The sequence below is a fragment of the Sycon ciliatum genome, chromosome 1 (genome assembly GCF_964019385.1).
Source record: "Sycon ciliatum chromosome 1, ocSycCili1.1, whole genome shotgun sequence".
Lineage (NCBI taxonomy): Eukaryota > Metazoa > Porifera > Calcarea > Leucosolenida > Sycettidae > Sycon > Sycon ciliatum.
In genome coordinates this window covers 92,712,660-92,735,429 of record NC_088643.1, presented here as the reverse complement: position 1 = coordinate 92,735,429, position 22,770 = coordinate 92,712,660, and the positions used below count along the sequence as shown (strand labels likewise).

The 22,770-nt window shown below is 46.1% G+C and overlaps 1 protein-coding gene across 4 annotated transcripts in view; it reads right to left on the bottom strand.

Moving 5' to 3' along the window:
* Nucleotides 1-22,766, bottom strand: part of LOC135806538 (synaptotagmin-like protein 5) — a 35,484-nt gene extending 12,718 nt beyond the window's left edge. For 2 of the 4 annotated variants that reach the window (XM_065320731.1, XM_065320732.1), the window contains exons 1-7: nt 22,136-22,762; nt 18,293-18,508; nt 17,334-17,434; nt 15,004-15,321; nt 12,663-12,724; nt 5,933-7,393; nt 59-196 (exon numbers count right to left, since the gene is read on the bottom strand). In XM_065320731.1, coding sequence (XP_065176803.1) covers nt 59-196; nt 5,933-7,393; nt 12,663-12,724; nt 15,004-15,321; nt 17,334-17,434; nt 18,293-18,508; nt 22,136-22,248 — 2,409 coding nt within the window. In that variant the 5' untranslated portion in view covers nt 22,249-22,762. Of the gene's footprint in view, nt 1-58; nt 197-5,932; nt 7,394-12,662; nt 12,725-15,003; nt 15,322-17,333; nt 17,435-18,292; nt 18,509-22,135 lie in introns of all 4 variants that reach the window. The other 2 variants (XM_065320734.1, XM_065320733.1) reach the window with 2 other exon arrangements.
* Nucleotides 22,767-22,770: the final 4 nt, after the last annotated feature.

Below are 22,770 nucleotides of genomic sequence, written 5' to 3'. Positions count from 1 at the left end.
CACGGCAAACTGGCCACATGATTCGGGATTCAAGACCACACTACATGTCTTAAAATACCTTCACAGATGATGCTTTGGCGTTTGCGTCCTCGTCACAATCTGATCCGTGAAACTCTTCGTCATCAAACTCAGGATCATACGCGCATGAGCTGGATAAGAAGTTTGGGATAACTGTTGACGAGCGGTGTTGCAAAGCCTGACGAAAATGGTTAACAGCAGTCAACAATAATTATCCACCGCCAGCACACATTTGTATGGTCATATGAATGCATTGTTCGCCTACTCATCTACTCATCTGAATTTAGTACACCGTACATATGCATGTACTTGGTTCAGTTGATCATTGCCAAATCCAGCACGCACACACACAACAGCTTCCATTACTCTCAGCATAGATATTCTGTGACTGGAATTCCGAACTTTTCCGTTTGAGAAATTTTTTTTCCTTGAAATTAATCCTTGCTGGGTTTTTTTCATCTAAATGTCCCGCTATTATCTGCAGAGGTGATTTCTTCCCTCGTCGATTTCTTTCCTGCTTTTATACCTCGATATTTAGGTACTTGTTTCCCTTCTTCCCATGCTTCATCTTCCACTCTCCTCTCCCCATTTCCCCATTTTTCTTGCGATATTTATGTGGGAGACTTCCGTGATAAGCATCCATTTGCTTTTGGAGAATCCTTTTAAATAAATACAATACAATACAATACAATGCGTGCCACGAGAGAGCTACATATGCATGCATGCATGTGTTGTACATGTGGCTGCGCTTGTGTCTCTTCGTTGTACATGCGGTTGCATGCACGGGTAGCTCTTTGTCGTACACATGGTACATGTGGCTGCTTTTGTGTCTCTTTGTTGTACATGCTGCTGAGTCGTGGTACATGCTGCTGCGCTGTTTTTGACTCCTGCGCTGCGTACATGCGGCTGCACCGTCTTCTATCCCCGGGTACACACTTGCTCGTTTTGTCCCCGTTGTACGCCTTCAATCTAATAATTATAATTCTGTTGTCTAGTCTTGTCTCAGTGTCAGTCGTCCGTCGTTCGTTGTCTGATAACCATGAGTTCTCCATCGCCTACTGAAGCGAAGTAGAAGAAAAAGCTCTCTAACAATTTGTGCTAGTCCTTTGTTGTGTGGCGTGGCGAGGAGCGTGGAGGCAGTTCGTTCACGGTTCGCAAACCCGTGACGACATTTGGCGCCCAACAAATCGTATCCACGACCCTGAGTTCGTCTCCATATCAGCTGTGTTTTCGTCTCCTCTTCGTGTTCTCGCCATGGCCCAGCTACTTGAGTCTCACGAACGTCCAAGCCTCTCATGAGAGCGCCTACTCAGGTGAGAATGCCTTTGTAATTGTCTACTCTGCGTAATGTGTTGCCGTAACTTGTATTCGATTTCGAATTTTTTCAAATTGTTTTGCGTTGGGTGACTCTGGTCCCGGCAGGCAGTCCGTGGAACCTTGTTCTCTTGTGCTCGAGTGCGTAGTGTAATCTAGCTGCTCGTTGTAAGTTCGCCCCGTTGTGTTCGTTGTTCCTGTGTCGCTCTGACTACCCTGTACTGTACGGTTGTGTGTATGAAAATTTCAAACTTCTGTTCGTGTGCTACGCGTTCGAATCTGGAACTTGTTTTTGCTTGCTCGTCGTGCATTCAGCATGGGTAGCTTTGATCTCGTCTTGTGTTGTGCACTTGTGCTTGTCACGGAGTTGCCGTCGGACTGCTCCGATATTGTGACTGTGTCGCGTGATTTGTTTGGATGTCCACCTGAACGTTCTCGAGGTGCTGCCTCGTTTGTAGTCGATCCATATTGTTTTGTTTCGTGTTTCTACCGTTTCACTAGTACTAGTAGTAGGCACTTCAGGCGGTTTTTTCAAAACCAGAAATACTCGTATTTCTTTCTTGTATCCGATTCAGATAGGTTTAGGAAGACTCCACAGAAAATTTGAAGCAAAAAGAATAACTTGGCACAGAGATATAGCCATCCAAAGTCGGAGAATTGAATAACGGCAATTTCAGTATTTCGACGGCACCAGCAGCATATCAGAAATTGGTAGGACTTGCTTCAGTGTCTATAGTGGCAAATACCAGGCTCGCTCGAAGCAGGTCAAAATAACCAGATGAATGCAGAAACAGCATGGTTTGGAAAAACTTCGCATTTTTCATCCGTCCGGCAGCTCAGACGAAGATATCGGGTGTGGTCACCATGGCAACTCCATAGCAACTCCATCGCAACAGCATGAAAACAGTGCAGAGAAGCCTTTGGAAAAGCATAAGATGAGACTTTGAGGTAAGATAAAGTAACTACAATAATTCAGTGCCAGAACACATTGTTGCTACATGTACAGTACTGACGTGGTGATCAGTACAGAAGAACAATGAGCCACAGACGGAGCAAACTAGAATTTTACAGAGTATTTGACGGAAAGAAATGGCAAACTATTACATGTAGAACATCGTTTGCAAATGTTTGGGACTACTGAAACTTCAGCAACTCCAGCATGAGAGATTTTGTGCATAGAGTGTGTGCTGGATTCTTGGTATTATATCACCGTCAATGCTTTTCTTGGTCGCTGGAAGCCACCTGCTGATCAGCTGACGATTTGTTCCAAGCAGGCCGTTTTGATGTCAGCTCTCTTGGTCCAGTCGCCGAAGTATATACTGTCCTACTCGTTGCCTGCAGGAGAGGACGACTGCTCCGATGCGACTCCAATAATACCTGGCAATATTAATTTTTCTTCTTGCGCAGCCATGCGCATGGGCTCCGACGAACAAGGACTACTGCCGGGAGGACGCCTGCCGCGGCTCGCTTTTAATAACACCTCGCATTATTTCTTCTTGCGCAGCAATGCGCAAAGTGTTGGACAAACGAGGACAACTGATTCCGAAAGGAAATACGACGCTGAAGACGATGAGCTACATGGCAAATGCGTGCAATCAAGTGAAATGCCCGAAAAATCCTTGCCGATTTTACTCGAACTGTACGTGAGTTCAAAAAATTGCCGCATCATGACGTATGTGGGCTCAAACGAAAGCTGAGGGCCTCAGCTACACGCTGCGCCACACGAGAAGGCCCTGCGCAGATTCCGTGCAGCTACAGATCGATCTATGCATGCACCTTTCCGTGGTGCCACGCATGTACGCGATTCAGCGTTAGCACTTTTTGACAGGTCGTGTCACGTGACTGAAGTGCCTACTAGTAGCAAGAGTCCATAACCCAAGAGTATGCAACTGTGATCTCTTTTCTATGGGCCAACCGCGCGGCGCGCTGCCCTCATTACATCATTCAGCTGCAGTCCGCGGCTCCGCGCACTGCGGAAAATCAAACACCGCATTTTCCCTCTGGTTTGAAATGAACTTTCGTACGGAACTGGAGTTCACGCGCCAAAATTTAGGGATCGCGTAGGTACTGGAACAAATCGAGCAAAAACGGATGGGCTCGGACGAGACATTGTGGGTTTGAATGCATGCTTTCAGAGCGTGATGAAGGCAAGTTACGTAATAAAGGCAGCGCGCCACGCATGCAGGCATAATCACAGTTGCATACTCTTGGGTTATGGACTCTTGCTAGTAGTAGTAGTAGTTTCTCCATGTTCCGTGCAGAGCGTTGTCAGGCTCGGTCGTGCACTGTGCACCCAGTCGGAAAGCTGGTGGCTTCCGGTTTGGTGGGAGGTGTGAATTTCATGTAGGATTCTCGTTTCGGATCCAGGTTGAATTTTTTTGTGAGCGTATGGTTTTGTAATAATTGTGTTTCGGCATGTGGGTCTCTCTAGTTCGTTTGGGTGGGCGTCTGATCATGGTGAGCGACGGTCTGCCTGGTGGTCTGCAGGGATCCTGTGTTTTGTTGTATCGGTTTGCCTTGCGGGTGTTATGGTTTCCGTGTGTTGCTGGTTGGCCCTTGTGTGCCCCAGTCGGTGCCTGACAGTTTTTTTTCTTCGTTTTTTTTTGGTTTTGCGAGCGGATGTACTATAAGTTCCGTGTTTTTCAGGTTCAATCCCTGTGGTTTTTTCAGGTTCGATCCCTGTGGGTTTTTTCAGGTTCGATCCCTGTGGGTTTTTTCAGGTTAGAGACCTGTGGGTTTTTCAGGGTAGCGCCCTGTGGTTTTTCTTCATCATCTTTTGCGTATTGGTAACCGATTTGTTTGTGTGTCCTCAATGGTGTCCTCGCTGATTAATTGCTCCTGTTTCAGTCGACGTGTTCTTCCTGGCTGTTCTTCCCTTCATTCGTGTGCTTTTCTGATTTTTCGGCGATGGCTGAGATGTTTGCGTCAGTCCGTGTTTCTTTCTGTGTGTGTCTTTCTGTCTCTGTGAGCTTTCGTAGCCCATCGGCTGCGTGATGGTTTTCCGGACAACTCCTGTGCTTCCAGATGCCTGGTCATTCAGCTGCCGCGGTCTTCGCAGTGCCATCGGTTTGCCTTGGCTTCGTACCAGGGCAACGTGGTTACTTCCTGGCGGCCCACGCCTGAAAGTATGGCGGTTCCCTCTATGGGTGGGCCCGGTCTGTTTTCTTTTCACACATTTGTGCCTTGGCTTTTCCCCGTTGTCCGGAGTTACGTCTCTTACTGTTTTGGCTCGGCATGTTTTGTTTCTATTCTCCTGTGTATGTTGTTCACATTTGATTTCTTTTTCTTCTGTCTTTCTTCTTATTTTGTTTTGATTGCTTCCATCCACAGGAGTGGATGTTTTTTTTGATGGGGGATAGTGTTGTACATGTGGCTGCGCTTGTGTCTCTTCGTTGTACATGCGGTTGCACGGGTAGCTCTTTGTCGTACATGTGTCTGCTTTTGTGTCTCTTTGTTGTACATGCTGCTGAGTCGTGGTACATGCTGCTGCGCTGTTTTTGACTCCTGCGTACATGCGGCTGCACCGTCTTCTATCCCCGGTGGTACACACTTGCTCGTCTTGTCCCCGTTGTACGCCTTCAATCTAATATATTCTGTTGTCTAGTCTTGTCTCAGTGTCAGTCGTCCGTCGTTCGTTGTCTGATAACCATGAGTTCTCCATCGCCTACTGAAGCGAAGTAGAAGAAAAAGCTCTCTAACAATTTGTGCTAGTCCTTTGTTTTGTGGCGTGGCGAGGAGCGTGGAGGCAGTTCGTTCACGGTTCTCAAGTTCCAAGCAGATTCCAAGCAGATTGAGTATGCATGGATGCATCATGACATGACAGTTGGCATGGAGTTCATAAGTACCAGCTCTCTGCTTGTGAATAATGCATGTTAGCTGGTAAGAAGTCCATGAGCAGCTGCTCACTGGTTGCCAATAATGCAATTCCTCAACAGTTACTGATACCGGTATGTTGTGTGCATACATTCATGCTCTACACTCGTGGCTGATACACACATACACATCATAATGACATAGTCATTGTCAGGATACAAATGATGCACATACGTACTTCACATACACACATCTACACATACATGCACATAATTATACACACTTTTACACGCATGAAGCCTGTACGCGCATGGGTGCACGCACACACACACACACACACACCATGTTATACTACTGTAGCGTACACATTCGTCTATACGTACAGTACACTGGGTAAATCCTACTTTGCTTGTTCATTTGACATTAGCCACATTAGCACTACACCAATACAATACATACATGTACAGGTAAGGTAGTACAACATGTTACGATAATTATGTGGATCAGCACTGGCCATTGCAAGCAAGATAGTGTCTTCAGGGCTAAAATAATGTTTACGAGAACAGTCATTTTATTTCACATGCAAAATTGGCTGCTTGCGCATGCCCGAGTAAGAGCAGTCAAACTATTACACCAAAAATGTCAACAAAATCAGTTTCTTCTTGGAAACCTTACTTAGCCCCGAAGACACAATCTTGCTTGCAACGGCCTACAATAGTATATAGTTACAATAAATTCATGTTAGTACTACCTGCTCACTTACATCATAATATTGAGAGGTACTTACTGGTCTGCCGGCAGGTTTGGGTACATCACTGGCGATGGCTTCACTCTGCGGCGCCGGTGCATCTTCCTCCATCCCAGCACCTCTGGTTAACGGATATTCCATGGGTGGATGGGATGTCCGTCGCCTTTCTTTTACTCTAGCCACGGCTATACGTCGAGCTCGCTCTCTTTGACTGAGTCCCTGCTCATTGTTGTGTTGCACTGCACCGCTACTCACTACTACTGCTGCTGCAGCTGCTGTTGCACTGGGAGCAGCAGGCTCATGGAACTGGTTAGCAGTTTCCTCGGCTGTGGCTTGATTCGCCGAGTTGGCACGCTTCTTACGAACACGTTCAAGTGCAGCACGACGAGCCCGCTCTCGTTCTGTCAACATCACCACTGCGGCCGGTTCTTCAACCTGATTACATTCTTGCGTATCATCTTCTGAGGACTGCGGAAGTCTTGATGCAGCCGCTGCGAGCGCGGATTCAATCGACACGCCGCTATTTCGATTCACGGAGTCATCTAGATTCTGAGAAGTAACTGATGCAGCAGACCCATGACGTCCTCCACTGGTACCATGCCCGCTCTTTCTCTTGATGTTCGCCCGTCGCTGCAAACCACGAAAGGACCCACCGTCTGACATGTTGGACCGCACACGCTGCCGCTGCGGAATGTCATCCAAGCCATCCATCTGCTCAGCTTCAGGTAACATTGATGATGCAGAATGTGCGGTCGTGTCAGAAGCACTGTCAGTTTCCACTTTGCTCTCCACCGGTGACTGAGTGACAGCAGCAGCTGGTGGACATGCGCTTTCGGTGTGTTCGAAACCAAGCTGTGACTCAACACGAGAATCTCCGCGATTTCTAGCAGTATCATCATCTTCCTCATTGCTATACCGTGCCGCAGTGCGGTCTTCACTTTCATCTGCATCTTCTTCTTTTGCTTCCATATCGGACAGCTCTGCCGTGTCTTCAAAGTCGCCCGTTGGTATCTCAGTTTCCATGACAACTGGCTGGACCAGTTGCTCGTGTTGCCTTGGAGATGGAGAGCGCCGTACATACTGCAAGTTCTTCGCTTGCGAGGAATCATCGGTGGAGTCGTGTAGATCAGCCTGGTGAATGTGTGGCCTGACACCGGCCACTGTGTTTATATCCTGTTCTGTCTTTGCTCCTCCTGAGTGGTAGCATTGTCTATCGTGTGACGTGCTTGCAGGTTGTTCGGACAGCTCGCTGTCTGCTTCGTATTTCAGATCTTTTTCATCGCTGTAATGCATAGCGCTGCGGTCACTGGCACTACCTGTATCCAGTTCCTCTACATGCTCGCCTACAGCCGCAGTTGCTGGTAGAACTGCTGCTGAAGTGCTGGAGTGTGTACTCGGTGCATGCCCAGATGAGGAGCGATGTTGACGGCGCTCTTGTCTGCTGTGCGGCTCGCTATGTAGAAGATCCGGCGGCAAAGACTGTGTTATCAGACGAGCATCCTACACGCCAGCATGCATATATGCACACACGCATGCATGTGTGCACATGTGCGCACAAACAGACAGACAGGCACACACACACACACACACACACACAAACAGACACACACACACACAAACACACACACAAACACACACATGGAAAAATGAAGGCATGAGAGAGTCTCTGGATTAGACTGGCTTCATTTAAAGGGGCACTCCGGCTTCATTTTCGACGCCGAGTTTTCGATGCCAAGACGAAGGTAGGTGAAAGAGAAGACCCCTCGAACAAGAACGAGTCTCCAGAAGCGATCGAGTCGAGCAAGAAGACGACTTTTGAATTTCGCCGAGCGAGCGCTGATGACGTAATGAGGGATTAGCTTGCCAGTGGAAATGCATCTGCGCACATACATTTCACATACTTTTTGGCCAATTTTCAATCGAAGAGGAGGTTGTTTTCTATGTTCTCTCAACGTCGTGAGCGATCCCGTCTTCTATACCCTTCCAGGTACCCTCAAGGTCCTCCAGAGGAGAATTTATGATTTACACCCAAAACAGCGCAACCATAAACGGCGCGTGTTCATATTAGCACCCCCAGTACAGCGCGACCTAATGTGACACGGTGTCACTACAGCTCGTCTCATCTCTTGCACGCCCCATTTTGGCGCGACCAATTACGTTAACGTCCGAATATAAGCCAGCTCATTACACACGTGACCCATAATGTGCAGGCTCATGTAAATTGTTAGCAAGAGTGCATAACCGGTTTTATGTACTCTTGATGTTAGTATTACCATGGTGGATATCAGGAGCAAACCCGTTCCTAAAAAAAGATATGCAAAAAAGAGAAGAAACACATGAGAACGAGTTGTGCAGAAACTATCCACGACTGTAACAAGATGATAAACAGTCAAAAAGTGACTGTGCGATAATAGGGCACGAAACTGACAGGCCACTGAGACATTCAGCGGCCCGAGACCTAGCTCTAACACATCTCCAGTGCGCAAACCAACCTTCCAACTTGGAAGGTTCGTGGTTACGTAGGACCGAAGAAGGGAAGATGAGCGAAGCGAAAATTCTGAATATTTACCTCTTCTCCATTTTTTTCTCTTTACCAGGCGTGGGCATCCCCTTGACTATCAAAATGGGTGCCTTATTTTTTTCTTTTTCTGTTTTAATGACAATCCATTGCAGATTACCATTTTCGGAAAACCAAAAAAATTAACAGTGAACTTTTTTTTGAGACGATCATTGCTTGTTTTGAGTTGATCATTGCCTTCTAGAGTTGACTACAACCTAATTTTGTATCTGGACCTGTTAACGTCCATCCAGGCAATATCGCCATTAATACTGAACTGGTGTTTTTGAGTCGATAATTGCTTTTTTTAGTTCATCATTGCTTTCTAGAGTTGATTATAAATTGAGTCCAGGCAATATCGCCCTTCAATACTGAACTGGCCATTTCGAGTTGATCATGATTTGAGTCTTTGACAAGTCGAGTGTCCATCTTTTGGGTTTGAGTGTAAATGAGTCGACCTGTATTGAGCGTGCGCGCTGACGGGGTGGTCTGTTTTGGGGATGGGGCTTTTGGGGGGCGCTGAAGTCAACGGCGCTGTTTTGGGTCGCGCTCATGTGGGGGCATACCGAATTTATCTCCAGCGAAGCGTTGTTGATCCGCTAAATTCGTCTCGAGACATATTCACCCAGTGCAGTGCTGATAAATGTAGAATGTTGAATCTGTGATATTTGTCGACGATGGAGAGAGAGGTTGATAGCCGCTGTCGCAGGGAAAGTGAAGCTGCTGGAAGTAACAGCGGGGAGCTTGTTAGCATCACATGTGCATCCAGACTTCAAAGCAGCTTGACGGAATCGGGGAGTACTGACTATTTGTCTCGCCCTCAGTTTAGTGAATTTTATGACCAGAATATTATTCGATCAGGATTCCTTCTACAAGATGTGTAGTACAGGTGATTTCTGAACTTGACAATATGGAGACCGACCAGTAGACGTACCAACAACGTGTACCTGCAGGAAATTCACCCAAGGCTATTGCTATCCTCTTCAGTGGCTGTTGTTTTTTAGTAAAAATATGTTCACTTCTCTCAACATACTCCTGCATGGCAGCAAGAAGGTGCGCTATGGAATTCAACGCCACAATCTTCGCCCAGTTGTGTATGAAACATGGTCAAGTCATGGCAGTACATATACTTGAAACAGATGAGAAATTGAAGTTCATTTGTGATGGGAAGTTTGACAGCCCCAGTGACCGAGTCAAGCATTGTCTTTTGCCGTGGCACAAATTGCTGAAGAATCCGAGATGGTCTTGGAACTATGCACATGGATACTACCAGAAATAATGGTGGCATGAAACATGGTGGAATGGGACAGCACACGGAGAGTACTGGAATAGCTCAAGCATCTCTAAGTGATTGTAAATCCTGTTCTGGCTGATAGCTTCAGCCTGCTGCGGCGCCCGTCCATGTACAATGATGGGAGCATGCATTTCTGTTTTCTACATATTTGCCGGCTACTGTACTGTGGTATTACAGTTGCAGGTCCCTTATATAAAAAATATGTTCAACCCACTCCCACATACCCACATTATAAATATGAACTAACAATTTCACTGTTCGACTCGCAGGCGGCTAGAGAGCAAAGGATTAATTTATAGCAAAGAAAAGGACCAGGGAACTACAAGTAAATTAGTTACGCTATAATGTCCACGAACAATTTCACTGTATTTGAAATAATTTTGTTTGATACCCTGAGTACTCTGAAACTTTGGAGCACTGTGGATTATATGTGGATACATTTATGGAAGGAAAAGTGGAATAATTTCTAACACATTGTTCAAATAATTATAGCACTGAATTGTTGAGATTGTGAGCACATTCCAATCAGCACTCTACATATTTATATAAGCGGTGGCAATCGTTAGGAATAGGTCGTGAGTTGTCAGAGTGCTCCAGTATATGAGAGAATGTTTTGTTCGTCTAATCGTCGGCTCGTTTGAAGCCAGAGTTGTTTGAACTTGTTTCAGTCGATTTGATTCTAGATACTAGTAGTAGTCGAAGGAGTACTATGAAGTACACACCACACGTAGTCCGTAAGGTATCTCGTGAGAATTCTGTCGGTACACATCAGGTATCAGCTTGGAAAGATGGATCCTCTCTGTTTCTTGAAAGCCTGTATAATTGGACTGTGGCTCCAGCGATTCCCTTCCCAGAGCAGATACCATCCCAATACGGTCAATATTAGACATACCTGTATGCACAACAGAAATAGTGGAGAGAAATCTCTCAGCTCATGAACACATCAGTGAAGTTTGAACTGCCATTGTTTGCGGCCATCAGTATAAACCTATCGACTATAAGAATAATGTGCAAACAAACTTCTATAACCACAGCTGGGGCCATGGAATTATAAACTTAGGGAACTGCCAATTCTGGTCTGAGTTGCGTTCGAGGCCTGCAATTCATGATGGCTATCGTATGTTGCATTGACCAGAGATCATATTATAAAACTTCCATGCCACATTGAAACACGCACCACTTTCGAGTACTTAGGTATCCCCCACGAAATGGGCATTCGTTCTCGGGGTGGCAGACGTCACTATTCGTTATGCCTGGATCAGATTTCATTGACCCCAACTGTCATGAAGAATCATTTTTACTTTGACTGGATTTCAGTACAAGTTGTAGAACTGCAGAATCAATTTCGTTGTATTTGGGCAACCATTTAACTACAAACGCTCTATTTGGAAAATAGATTTTTTTTATAAAATACATGTCCAAAGTCCACATCTACCCAAATCGGAATACTTGATCACGTATTCAGTACTACACGGAATGTTTAGAAAACGCCAGGGAATAGGAATTTGCTAACGAGAACTCCAGGCCAGGGTACTAGCATACGAACAAAACAAGATAAGAACTCACCAGTGTACTTGTAGTAATTCATGTCGGTGTAATATTCACGATAAGCAACGAGGCACCCTCCGATTTGGTCAAGCTGCTTTGAAGTCTGGTTGTTCAGGTGATACAAACGGGCTCCCCGTTGTTACTTCCAGCAGCTTCACTCTCCCTGCGACAGCGGCTATCAGCCTCTCTCTCCATCGTCAACAATTATCACAGATTCAACATTCTACATTTATCAGCACTGCACTGGGTGAATATGTCTCGAGACGAATTTAGCGAATCAACAACGCTTCGCTGGAGATAAATTCTCCTCTGGAGGACCTTGAGGGTACCTGGAAGGGTATAGAAGACGGGATCGCTCACGACGTTGAGAGAACATAGAAAACAACCTCCTCTTCGATTGAAAATTGGCCAAAAAGTATGTGAAATGTATGTGCGCAGATGCATTTCCACTGGCAAGCTAATCCCTCATTACGTCATCAGCGCTCGCTCGGCGAAATTCAAAAGTCGTCTTCCTGCTCGCCTCGATTGCTTCTGGAGACTCGTTCTTGTTCGAGGGGTCTTCTCTTTCACCTACCTTCGTCTTGGCATCGGAAACTCGGCGTCGAAAATGAAGCCGGAGTGCCCCTTTAAATGATGTAAAGGGTGTGATCGATACCACTGTGCCAGTTAACTGGCACATGCACACACACACACACACACACACACACACACACACACACACACACACACACACACATTGTATTGCCGGAGAGCCACGTCAGTGTACCCCCCCCCCCCTCGTCTCTCTCTGTCCATCTCACTATCTTTCTTTCTGTATTTGTCTGCCTGTCCGTCTCTCTGTCTCATTTGGTAAAGGCTGGATTCCCATACGATTACACATCAGCACAGGTCTAGCCAAGATATTCCTAAACTTCAACAGTATATAGGCGGACCACACAGCAGAAGCAAGACTAGACTGCTTGATACTGATATGATGTTTTAATGTATCAGTATCAATCAGTCTAGTTTTGCTCCTGCCGTGTGGTCCGGCTAAATACTGCTTGTCTGCCTGTCTGTCTGCCTGTATCTCTCTCTCTCTCTCTCTCTCTCTTTCTCTCTCTCTCTCTCTTTCTCTCTCTCTCTCGAAAGAAATGCCACAAGTTCCAGTTATAAAAAAGTCCGGGTTTAAAAGCTACTGGTCTAATTTTTGCCCAATTTTTGAGAAAAATAGATTGTAGTTCTGAACGCTGGAAGGTACAAGTGCTGGGAGGAATTATTATTTCCAGCATTCGACTACTCTGGAATGTTTTTGAAGGAAAGTGAAAAAATGAAAATATCAGCATTTAAACGTTCCAACCGCGTAAACAGTACCGATATGTGCGCAAACTTACATGAGACGATCTTGCAGTGGAAGTGTCTGTACCAGTGTCGTCGTCATCATCATCCTCTTGTGCTATTCAAATCAGGACAGGGACCATAATGTGAGATGGTTTAGAAACAAAGTCTCCTCAAAGCAGTTCAAGTCTGAGTTGAGCAAACAGTGCATCAATACACATACTGTACTACTGCTCTCTAGCAAAGACAACATCACGGCCAATGCAGTAGTACAGTGGAGATTGGACATAACGACACTCCTTCGGGAGAAAACAAAATGTCACTATATCCGATCTGTCGCTAAAGCCGATCTTCACATTTTAGCATGCAATATATATCAAAATGACAGAAATATATTGCAGATATGCATGTGCATGATAATATAATGCATGTGGATTTCAGATTTGTATGTGCAAGTGTCTTGCATGTATAGTTCAAGCCAAAAGTCATGCATAGCAACTACACCGCTGCACTGCGGCTTCATTGTGCAATGACCAGCACGCGTGGAGTGACCCAGAGGTCCGGGCATGTTACACAGACATGTCCATTCCTTGCCACTCCGCCTGATACAAGAGGACAGTCATTATACTCGATGTATTTTCAGGTCTTCAGGCGCCAAAAAAGTGTCAGTAAATTCGATCTGTCGTTATTTTCGAGGTCATTATACCCGATCTGTATTGCACAGAAAGGACTTGCAAAACGACTTGGCCCACAGAATGTTGTCGCTTAACTCGATTTGTCATCATTTATATCCAAGGTCGTTATATCCAATCTCCACTGTAACTCTAAAAGGCTCAAACGTGGCTTACTACTGAACCAACTTCAAAACTTGTTTCATTGTACATGTAGTTGGGGGCAATGTGTTCCTGAATTCTGACAGGAAACACAAAATCACAAAGGGTGTTGTGCATTGATTACTTCAAACCAGCAGGCACAGTGGGTTGGTCTAAGACCATGATTGAGGAACGAGAGGTACCAGGTTCAAGTCCTGCTTGGAAGCGGAAGGATTTTTTCCAACCGTGCTGTGACCCACAGTTAAAGGGGAAGTTAAGGCAAAAATTAAAATTTCACCAGTTGTAGTCTTCGGGGTGCTGAGTCGAATGGTCTTGGTCCGAGAAAGCTGAGACGCTCCCTTCCTACTTGAATCCCAATCGAACTCGCGCACTTCCACCGAAACTGGGTGACTGCGCCCTACTAGATGGGGATTTGTATGCAAAATGTCACTAGAAGCGCCGTTTCGTTCTTATAAAAGCACTGATGACCACGATTGGCCCATATGTTCTAGTCTTTTGGACGCTGAGTCGACTGGTTTTGGTTCGAAAAGGCTGCGATGCAGCGTTCCTCCTTTATTCCCAATCGAACATGGTTGAACAAGCGGTCACGTGCTCCTGCGTACACCAGTCAGCTGGTCACCGTGCCTGCAGGGTACAACTTACTAGCCTGTTTGACCTTTTTTGGGTGCAGTCCTGTCACTCGAGTTGAACTCGAGTTGAACCTTGGTGTGAAAGTTGTCGCCTGCTGGCGGTGTGACCAGGTGATTTGGGCACCCAGGAGCACGTGACCACTTGTTCAACCATGTTCGATTGGGAATAAAGGAGGAACGCTGCATCGCAGCCTTTTCGGACCAAAACCAGTCGATTCAGCGTCCAAAAGACTATAACATATGGGCTAATCGCGGTCATCCGTGCTTTTATAAGAACGAAACGGCGCTTCTAGTGACATTTTGCATACAAATCCCCATCTAGTAGGGCGCAGTCACCCAGTTTCGGTGGAAGTGCGCGAGTTCGATTGGGATTCAAGCAGGAAGGGAGCGTCTCAGCTTTCTCGGACCAAGACCATTCGACTCAGCACCCCGAAAACTACAACTGGTGAAATTTTAATTTTTGCCTTAACTTCCCCTTTAATTGGGAACTCGTGGCCTGGCATGAGTGAATCATGGATGTGGCAAATGGTGGATCTGATCTATCCTCCCCCGCCGTTTAGGAGCCACATTTGACGCCTGATCATGGGGTGGTGGCGTCCCACGGAAGCGGAACGGTGGTTCTTGACCAGGGAGTTGTACGACTCCTTGTTCTTGACCTGCCCAGTACGCGAACCTGTCGAATTTATTTATTTTTATTTAAACCAGCATTGGATGCCCAGAACAGTGTGGGGCAAAACAAACAACAGCATTGGCAACAGCAACTTGAACAGTGACGACGGCGCAGCACCAGCAGCAGCAGCAACAGCGGCAGCAGCACCAGCAGCAGCACCAGCAGCAGCAGCACCAGCAGCCGCAGCACCAGCACTAGCAGCAGCACCAGCAACAGCAGCAGCAGCAGCAACAGCAGCAGCAGCAGCAACAATGACAGCACTTACCAAGGGTAGGTAATGCACTCGTAGTGCTTGATCTAGGTTTATCAGGTACACCACGTCCTGGTTTGGTTTTGGCTGTAGCTTGCGCATCTTCAAAACTTCTGCTCTTTCGTGCCTTCTGCTTCGTTGCTGCAGCACCAGTAGCATGAGCAAGAGATGGATCACGACTATCCACTGCTCTTGCATGACTCTCATCTCTAGACTTTCTCTTCTTTTTCTTCTTGCCGCCAAGTGTGGAACTGCTACCACGCTGAAGGTCATCTCCCCTTGCTGCCCCTTGGTCAACCTTGACAACTTTGTGAACTTGATGGGGCTGCCTCACTGTGTGTTACAAAGCACATGAAAAGGACGGTTATCATTCACACACACACACACACACACACACACACACACACACACACACACACACACACACACACACACACACACACACACACACACACACACACACACACGCACGCACACACGCATGCACACACACACACACACACACACACACACACACACACACACACACACACACGCACATACACACACGCACACACACACGCACACACTGGACAGGAGACTGCACTCTTGAACATTAACCTTTCGAATTGTCACATGTTGTCACATGTTGCACGTTGATACTATTAGTGTATTGTAGTCACGAATTGTGTACAGAACTGTCACATGCTGCAAGGGCAGTATTGTCAAGACATGCTAGGTCGCTTGCAATATTGGTGCGGTGCGTATTACTGCTATGCATTTCGCGAGTGTAATAATTATTTGTTAGTCTGTTAGAATTACATCACGAGTGCATATCTGTTACGTCTACGTCGAGACACATTTTATGATACAGTAATTGCCATGCGTGTTCGTACCACGACATGTTCACGAGCGGAATATCTTGTGAATTGTGCTTATGTATTATATAAGTAGAATTGTTGACACACTAATTGGTTGCAATGTACATGTACTTACTAGTACTTGATCCGGTGCATTATCGCCATCCGCGGCAACTCCGCTACGATCTACTTGGCGAAACTTACTCTCGCTGACAGGGTGTGCTGTCACCCTGTCGCTGGGTGCAAGCACCCCTTGACAGACACTGTTTTCACCTCCGTAATCAACAATTCTTTATTATTTCAGCACATTGCAAGTACAGTGCGTATCGGTTATAGTGTGGTCGTATACAAGAATATACTGCTTACAAGAATGAACACTCATTTTTTCATAATCATAACACATATTTTATGTGTATGTTTATTCTTACAAGCAGTATTATCGCATAGTAGAATATATCGGCCCTAAGAATGGATTTTGTGAAGCAAAATATGCCAGATCAGTGCAAAGTGTATCGCCTGTAGTAATAACATCTGAGCTCTGTGCATACTCAATACAATAATATTCAACACAAAAGAGAGTTATGTCCAAGGCCGCATTGGAGAATCACTTTTTCTGCCCAGTCGGACTCTTTCCTCCGACTTCTCTCGCATCCGCTGCTCCGCAGTCGCCTAGTACGACCGCGGGTCTGATTGATCCGTGTGTATCATGTGTACGTGTCCACATGCCAAACGTGCGCGCATATGATATGTCACACGTGATGTATCGCGTGTAAGAAATATCGGCAATAAGAATCAAATGTCGTTTTTCAAACACCCACGCTATAACCGATACCTACTGTAACTAGTTTCTGCTTGTTCTGCATTCAAATTATTGCTTTTCTTTTCGTTGCATGCACCTAGTACCTGCACTCCGCGCTGCACGCGGACTTTGGCAGTCGCCATATTTAGTATGATGATTCATGCATTTTCTCTCTATGCCACGTTGTTGTGTGCATGCATGCAGTGCAAGCCAAATGCACGCACGCTGCACGTTTTGCTCAGGACAGCGATTTGGCGATCGTTGTTCGGAGTGTGTTCTTTGGTGTTCTTGTTGGAAACGAGTGGTAATGTCCATTAAAGGAGTTTCTGGGTTTTTGTGGTCTGCCTGACGATGGTTAGTTGCGGGACCAAGTCGCACCGCAACACACACACACACACACACACACACACACACACACACACACACACACACACAATTCCAAAATGAAGAGCTTAGTACTTCAAAGCCTATGTAGTTTCGCAGTGTGTACAGTTGTAATGGACTTGTCCCATAAAGTCTAATGACTGCAAATGATGTGTGTGATCATACAATTGAAGCCTTGGAAGCCTTGAAGAACAGGCTCCGCAACTTACTTGTCTTTCCTACACTCTGACAATGGCTGGAGTTCAACTTAATTAATCATGCTGCGAATACATTCATCTAGAGCAGTACTTGCAGGGCCACCATTGTGATGATTGTTTCCTTACTTGCCACAGTCTCTTTCATCAGCCGCTCACTTGGCCGGTCCTGTATAGGAGTAGCTTTGCTGACACCAAAGAACCAGTCTCCTGCCTGGTACTTGGATTGCCTGGACAAGCAGTGAAGCATGCAATGCCGGATAATAGTTCTGCTGTTATGTTGCAGTCACATCGGATCGCTCAGTGACTACATGTATAGGTGTCAGTATTGCGTATAGAGGTTATGCCAGAGAGAACTGTCACGGCGAAGAACGTAGCACCGGAAAATGAACAGGCTAGAGTTTCCCCAAGCACCGCACACCAATATATACACGGTGTCTCCACTGCGCAAAGACTGCACTACATGAAAATAAGAGAAAACTACGGCCTAGGCTACGAGGCTGATCCCCCAGCTCTTTATCACCCGACAGTCTCAGTATCATCATCTTTTAAAATTATTCGTATGCAGTGTCAATTTGCAAAGCAAAGGCACAGAAGGTTTCCAGACAACACTAGCACTGTTACCACATCATGCAGTTTCGCCACTTAACACAACTTATAATACAAATCTCAACAGGACATGGATAGTGACTGGATTGTCACTCCGTGCCGCACTCCATACAACGCTTTAATATGATATCGCTTATGATATCATCACTGTATGCAATATCACAATGCAATGACATCATTGAAATCTGATGATTGCATTGTGTAAGAAACTCGGAGTTGAGGCGAACTCTGTAAACCTGCTTTGTGCCGGCTTTGTGTGTAATTCAAATAACCTGTATTGGAACAAGGGCCGGCATAGTCACTATTCGCATACAGGTGGAATTTTGATAATTCAAATACGAAAAGATTCGAGTAACAATGTCTAATTACAACTTTGGGCCCAATCCAGCCGTCATGACCTCCAGAGCGTGCTTGATTACACGATGTACATAGTACTCCACGATCTAAGTAGCATGATCTAAGTGACCGATTGTACACACCTTTGTAGAAGGCAGAAAGAACACAACCAGCCCAGAGAAGCCGGTACCCAGCCACTTGTCTTCTTGCAGTCTGAGCAGACTAGCAGGTTGCACTGCGGACAGATCTGCCCGCGGCCTATCAGGACACCCAGAGACTGGCGACAGCGTGCACACATTCTGGACGTTGTGCCAGTAGCACTAATCAAACGCATCTTGTGTATTTCTTGTTGACAGTGACTACATTGCAGAGATGACCAGAGCAAAACAAACAAGCAGAAAACAAGCAAGCACTGACTCAGTGTCACAATCACATACAGTGTACCGTACTTTCCGCTGTACAAGCCGCACTGGAGTACAAGCCGAAACCCAGATTTTATGTCACGAAATACAGACATCTACCCTAGCATTTATCGTCATTGCTGATTTGATCATCGTAGTATACATGACATAACAACAAGAGAAAAATGGTAAGTCTGACCTGCGCTTGACTAGCTGTAGCAGTGCTACATCATGTACATGTGCATGCATGGTATGGTATGCATGCACTCCGACATGTGTTTACAGAGATGCTTTGCAGGCGAACCCACCCACAAACGCCCAATAGACGTCTCTAAGTAAATACATGTATTTACGGACGGCGCCTTACTGGTGTGGAAAATACGGCACATGTATGATGCCTGGACAGTATACAAATGAATAGGGCTGGGGTGGGCTGGGATTTTCGGGTATTAAATGCACGGTTCTTGAAATTGTCTATGCCCAATGGGCAACACAGACACTCTACCGCCAGGGTTGTGTTTGCTGTAGGGTACACAGACACTCTACCGCCAGGGTTGTGTTTGCTGTAGGGTACACAGACACTCTACCGCCAGGGTTGTGTTTGCTGTAGGGTACACAGACACTCTACCGCCAGGGTTGTGTTTGCTGTAGGGTACACAGACACTCTACCGCCAGGGTTGTGTTTGCTGTAGGGTACACAGACACTCTACCGCCAGGGTTGTGTTTGCTGTAGGGTACACAGACACTCTACCGCCAGGGTTGTGTTTGCTGTAGGGTACATGTACTTTATACTGAAGGTCTTCTGTATGTGTAATATTACAAGTCTTCTGTATGTGTAATATTACAAGTCTTCTGTATATGTAATATTACAAGTCTTCTGTTTGTGTAATATTACAAGTCTTGTGTTTGTGATAATCTGTATTTCAGGATTACTCGGCAGAGGCTAACGCCTATAGAGCTTTTTCAAGGACGACGTTCCCACCACCGCCCCGGCGCTCACCCCGAGATTGTGGTGAACAGGTCGCATATCAAAACGCATGGAAAAGTATACGAAATGTGACAGGTTCGTCTCCGCCAGCGCTTGGAGCGATTCTGAAGCTTGTTCTTTTTTTGCCCAAGCCATGGAAGGGCTTCCTGGCAACTGCTCTGACTCAACACGAGTGTCGGACATCAAGTGGAGTGCCATTCTACTGCTTCTTTCACCTCCACGCATCCAGTCATTTGCCTGTTCACCAGCGATTCATATATTTCTGGCACCTGACCCCAAAACGTGACCATTGGTACAACCTTGAAACAGCTCTATTGGGGGATCTCCTATTAATTTTGTGTATGTACCAGGAACTGTTCAACATAGTTAATCATAAGGAAACAGGAGAAAGTGTTTGTGTGTACAGTGGAAATTATAATGACCTTGGATACAACGACAAATTTCTGTTGCCCAAGTCATTTAGCAAGTCCTTTCTGTACATTATAGATCGGGCATAACGGCCTCGAAAAAAACGACAGATCGAATTTAGTGACACTTTTTGGTGCCCGGAGACCTGAAAATGCATCGAATATATCGACTTTCCTCTTGTATCAGGCGGAGTGGCATGCATGGGACCAAGAGTTCATAACCCCCAAGAGTGTGCAACTCCTGATCAGTCCCAGTATGGAAGCCCGCTCGCCGGAATTCCTTCATTGCGTCATTTTTGGTGCAGTGCGATGAGTCACGCCGATGAATTCTTCTAAAATTTACAGTCAAACCAGGATGCTTCCCCAGGGTAAACTGCCTAAACTGCGATTCTAGTCTGAGCCTCAAGAAGCAAAAAAAGTAAAACAAAGCACACGATATACGATCCCTAAAACTATTTATTTTTTCGATGCAATGGTGACTAGACTCTTCATCGCCTTCTTCTTTCACCAGTGCAGCCAGTCTCTTCAAGAACAATTTCTTCCCCAGGCCATTGGCATATTTCCTGTGCTTTCCTCAAAGATGATTTCAAATGGTTGAGGAACTTGAGAGAATAAGTCGAAGGAGCATTTTTCGGCTGAGTAGCACAGCTATCAGAATGATTGTCCTCGACGGCAATGCAATATTTTTAACAGCGTCCTCACTTCTTCCTGTCGCGATGTCCATGGATTCTTGAAAGAGTTTGTTTTTGAGAAAGTACGACTTGTACGTCCGAAATGTGTTCAAAAAAAGCTTCGAAAAGTCGAGGCTACAGCCTTGAGTTAGGAGCGGTTCAGGGTATAGTTTCCAGTAGGGGTGAAACGATTAAGGGATATTCCTTAACGGTTAATCCAAAACTTATCGATTGCTTGTCGATTATTATCGATTAAGCACCACTGACGAAAAAACTCACCATTTTGCATCAACTACAATCAATTTTGGAACTTCAAAGAGAACAAAAATAATGGAAACATCGACCGTCGCACAGGCACAAACTGATTCTGAAGGCTACTTGTCCAGAACAGTGAGTTCCGTGAAGCAACCGGAACGAAAGTTCGCGGGTACGAATCAGTGCACGGTGCAGAGAAAAGACGGCCGCGTGTCATACAATAGATCTAGAGAGTACATCAGGTAGATCTACCGGGTACGCGTGTAGTGTGTATCCAGGGCATGAGCAACTCGCTGTGCGCGCTGCACGCGTTGATTGACGCCTCCGTGCACGCGCGCATCCACTCCTACTCTGGTACATGTGCTGCACGCAGTAAAGTCATGTAGACACACTGCACATGCCGGATATTTCGTCGTACCGTATAGTATGTCGTACGAAAATGCTGTAGCGATTAGAAAAATCGTAATCGACTAGATTTTTTCGACTAATTTATCGACTAAACCACATAATCATTTCACCCCTAGTTTCCAGAAATCGCAAAGAACCCAAATTTACCTCGGATAACAAGCTGCGCATGACGTACTGTAGGAATTTCGCCGAGCGCTGGGCCTATGCCCGTTGCACACTCTTGGGGGTTATGAACTCTTGATGGGACATGTCTGTGTCACTCCACGCGTGCTGGTCATTGCACATTGTAGCCGCAGTGCAGCGGTGTAGTTGCCATGCATGACTTTTGGCTTGAACCATGCATGCAAGACACATGCACATACATGAATCTGAAATCCATAATGCATTATATTATGCACATGTATATCTGATATACATTTCTGTCATTTTGGCATACATATTGCACACTATTATGTGAAGATCGGGCTTAGTGACAGATCGGATATAGTGATATTTTGTTTTCTCCTGAAGGAGTGTCGTTATGTCCAATCTCCACTACTGTCTGTACTTCATCCTGCACTTTTACTTGCTAATAGGGAGGTTCTGCTCTACGTTTTGGAAACGCGACGCAAAGAATCACGCGAACTTTCTTCGCGTTCCCGTAACGTAAAGAAATGCTGTTCTGCTCTACGTTTCACCTAGAGAAGTCACGTGGAATGTGTACTGGGAATTAGTGATCGACGTGACTGTACAACTACTACAAGTAACAAGTAACAAGTAACATTACGCTATCACACACACACAAAGCCGCGGCACAAGCCAGCGAGACCATTGGTGACGGTGACAACACCCACCGTGGTTACGTAGATCTACGTACCGACGCTTAGCATCCACTTCCTTCTGCAAGGCAGCATCTCTCTTCAGGACTCCTTGAATCTGGACGATTTCCTCTAGGCTGAAATCACTCAAGTCCAGATCGCTGTCGTCCATTTTGCCGGACTCGACGGGAATCACGGCACGCCGCTACACCCCGCTGCTGCGCTAGCGGCAATCGCTATTGTAGGCGGCTACATACGGCTCATGGCTCACAACGGTGAAAATAGACAATACTATTATTGAGTACAGACTCAGTAGATCTATACTACTATAGACGCTCGTGGAGCTGTCATAAACTGTGTTTACTGCACAGCTACGACTACAAAACAGCGTCTTTTATTGCTGTTGGTGAACACGTTCCACACTAGCACTAGCAGAGAGCCCGAGGGACCTATTATTAAAGTTCGGATATTAGTTCAAGAAACTGTTTCGGAAAGCACCCTCCGGCGACGTTTTCCACTGACAACACCCACGTTTGCTGAGCCACGCTCTGCCACTCGCCAGTGGACCATGGTGGACGACACGAGTTTTGGCCAAGAAGCAGGAGCTCCAGACTCAGAGTCAGAGGCTTGACCGGACCCCAACCAGGCCCAGGCGGCCCTTACATGCATGCCATGCCCTGGGCCTGGCACTCGA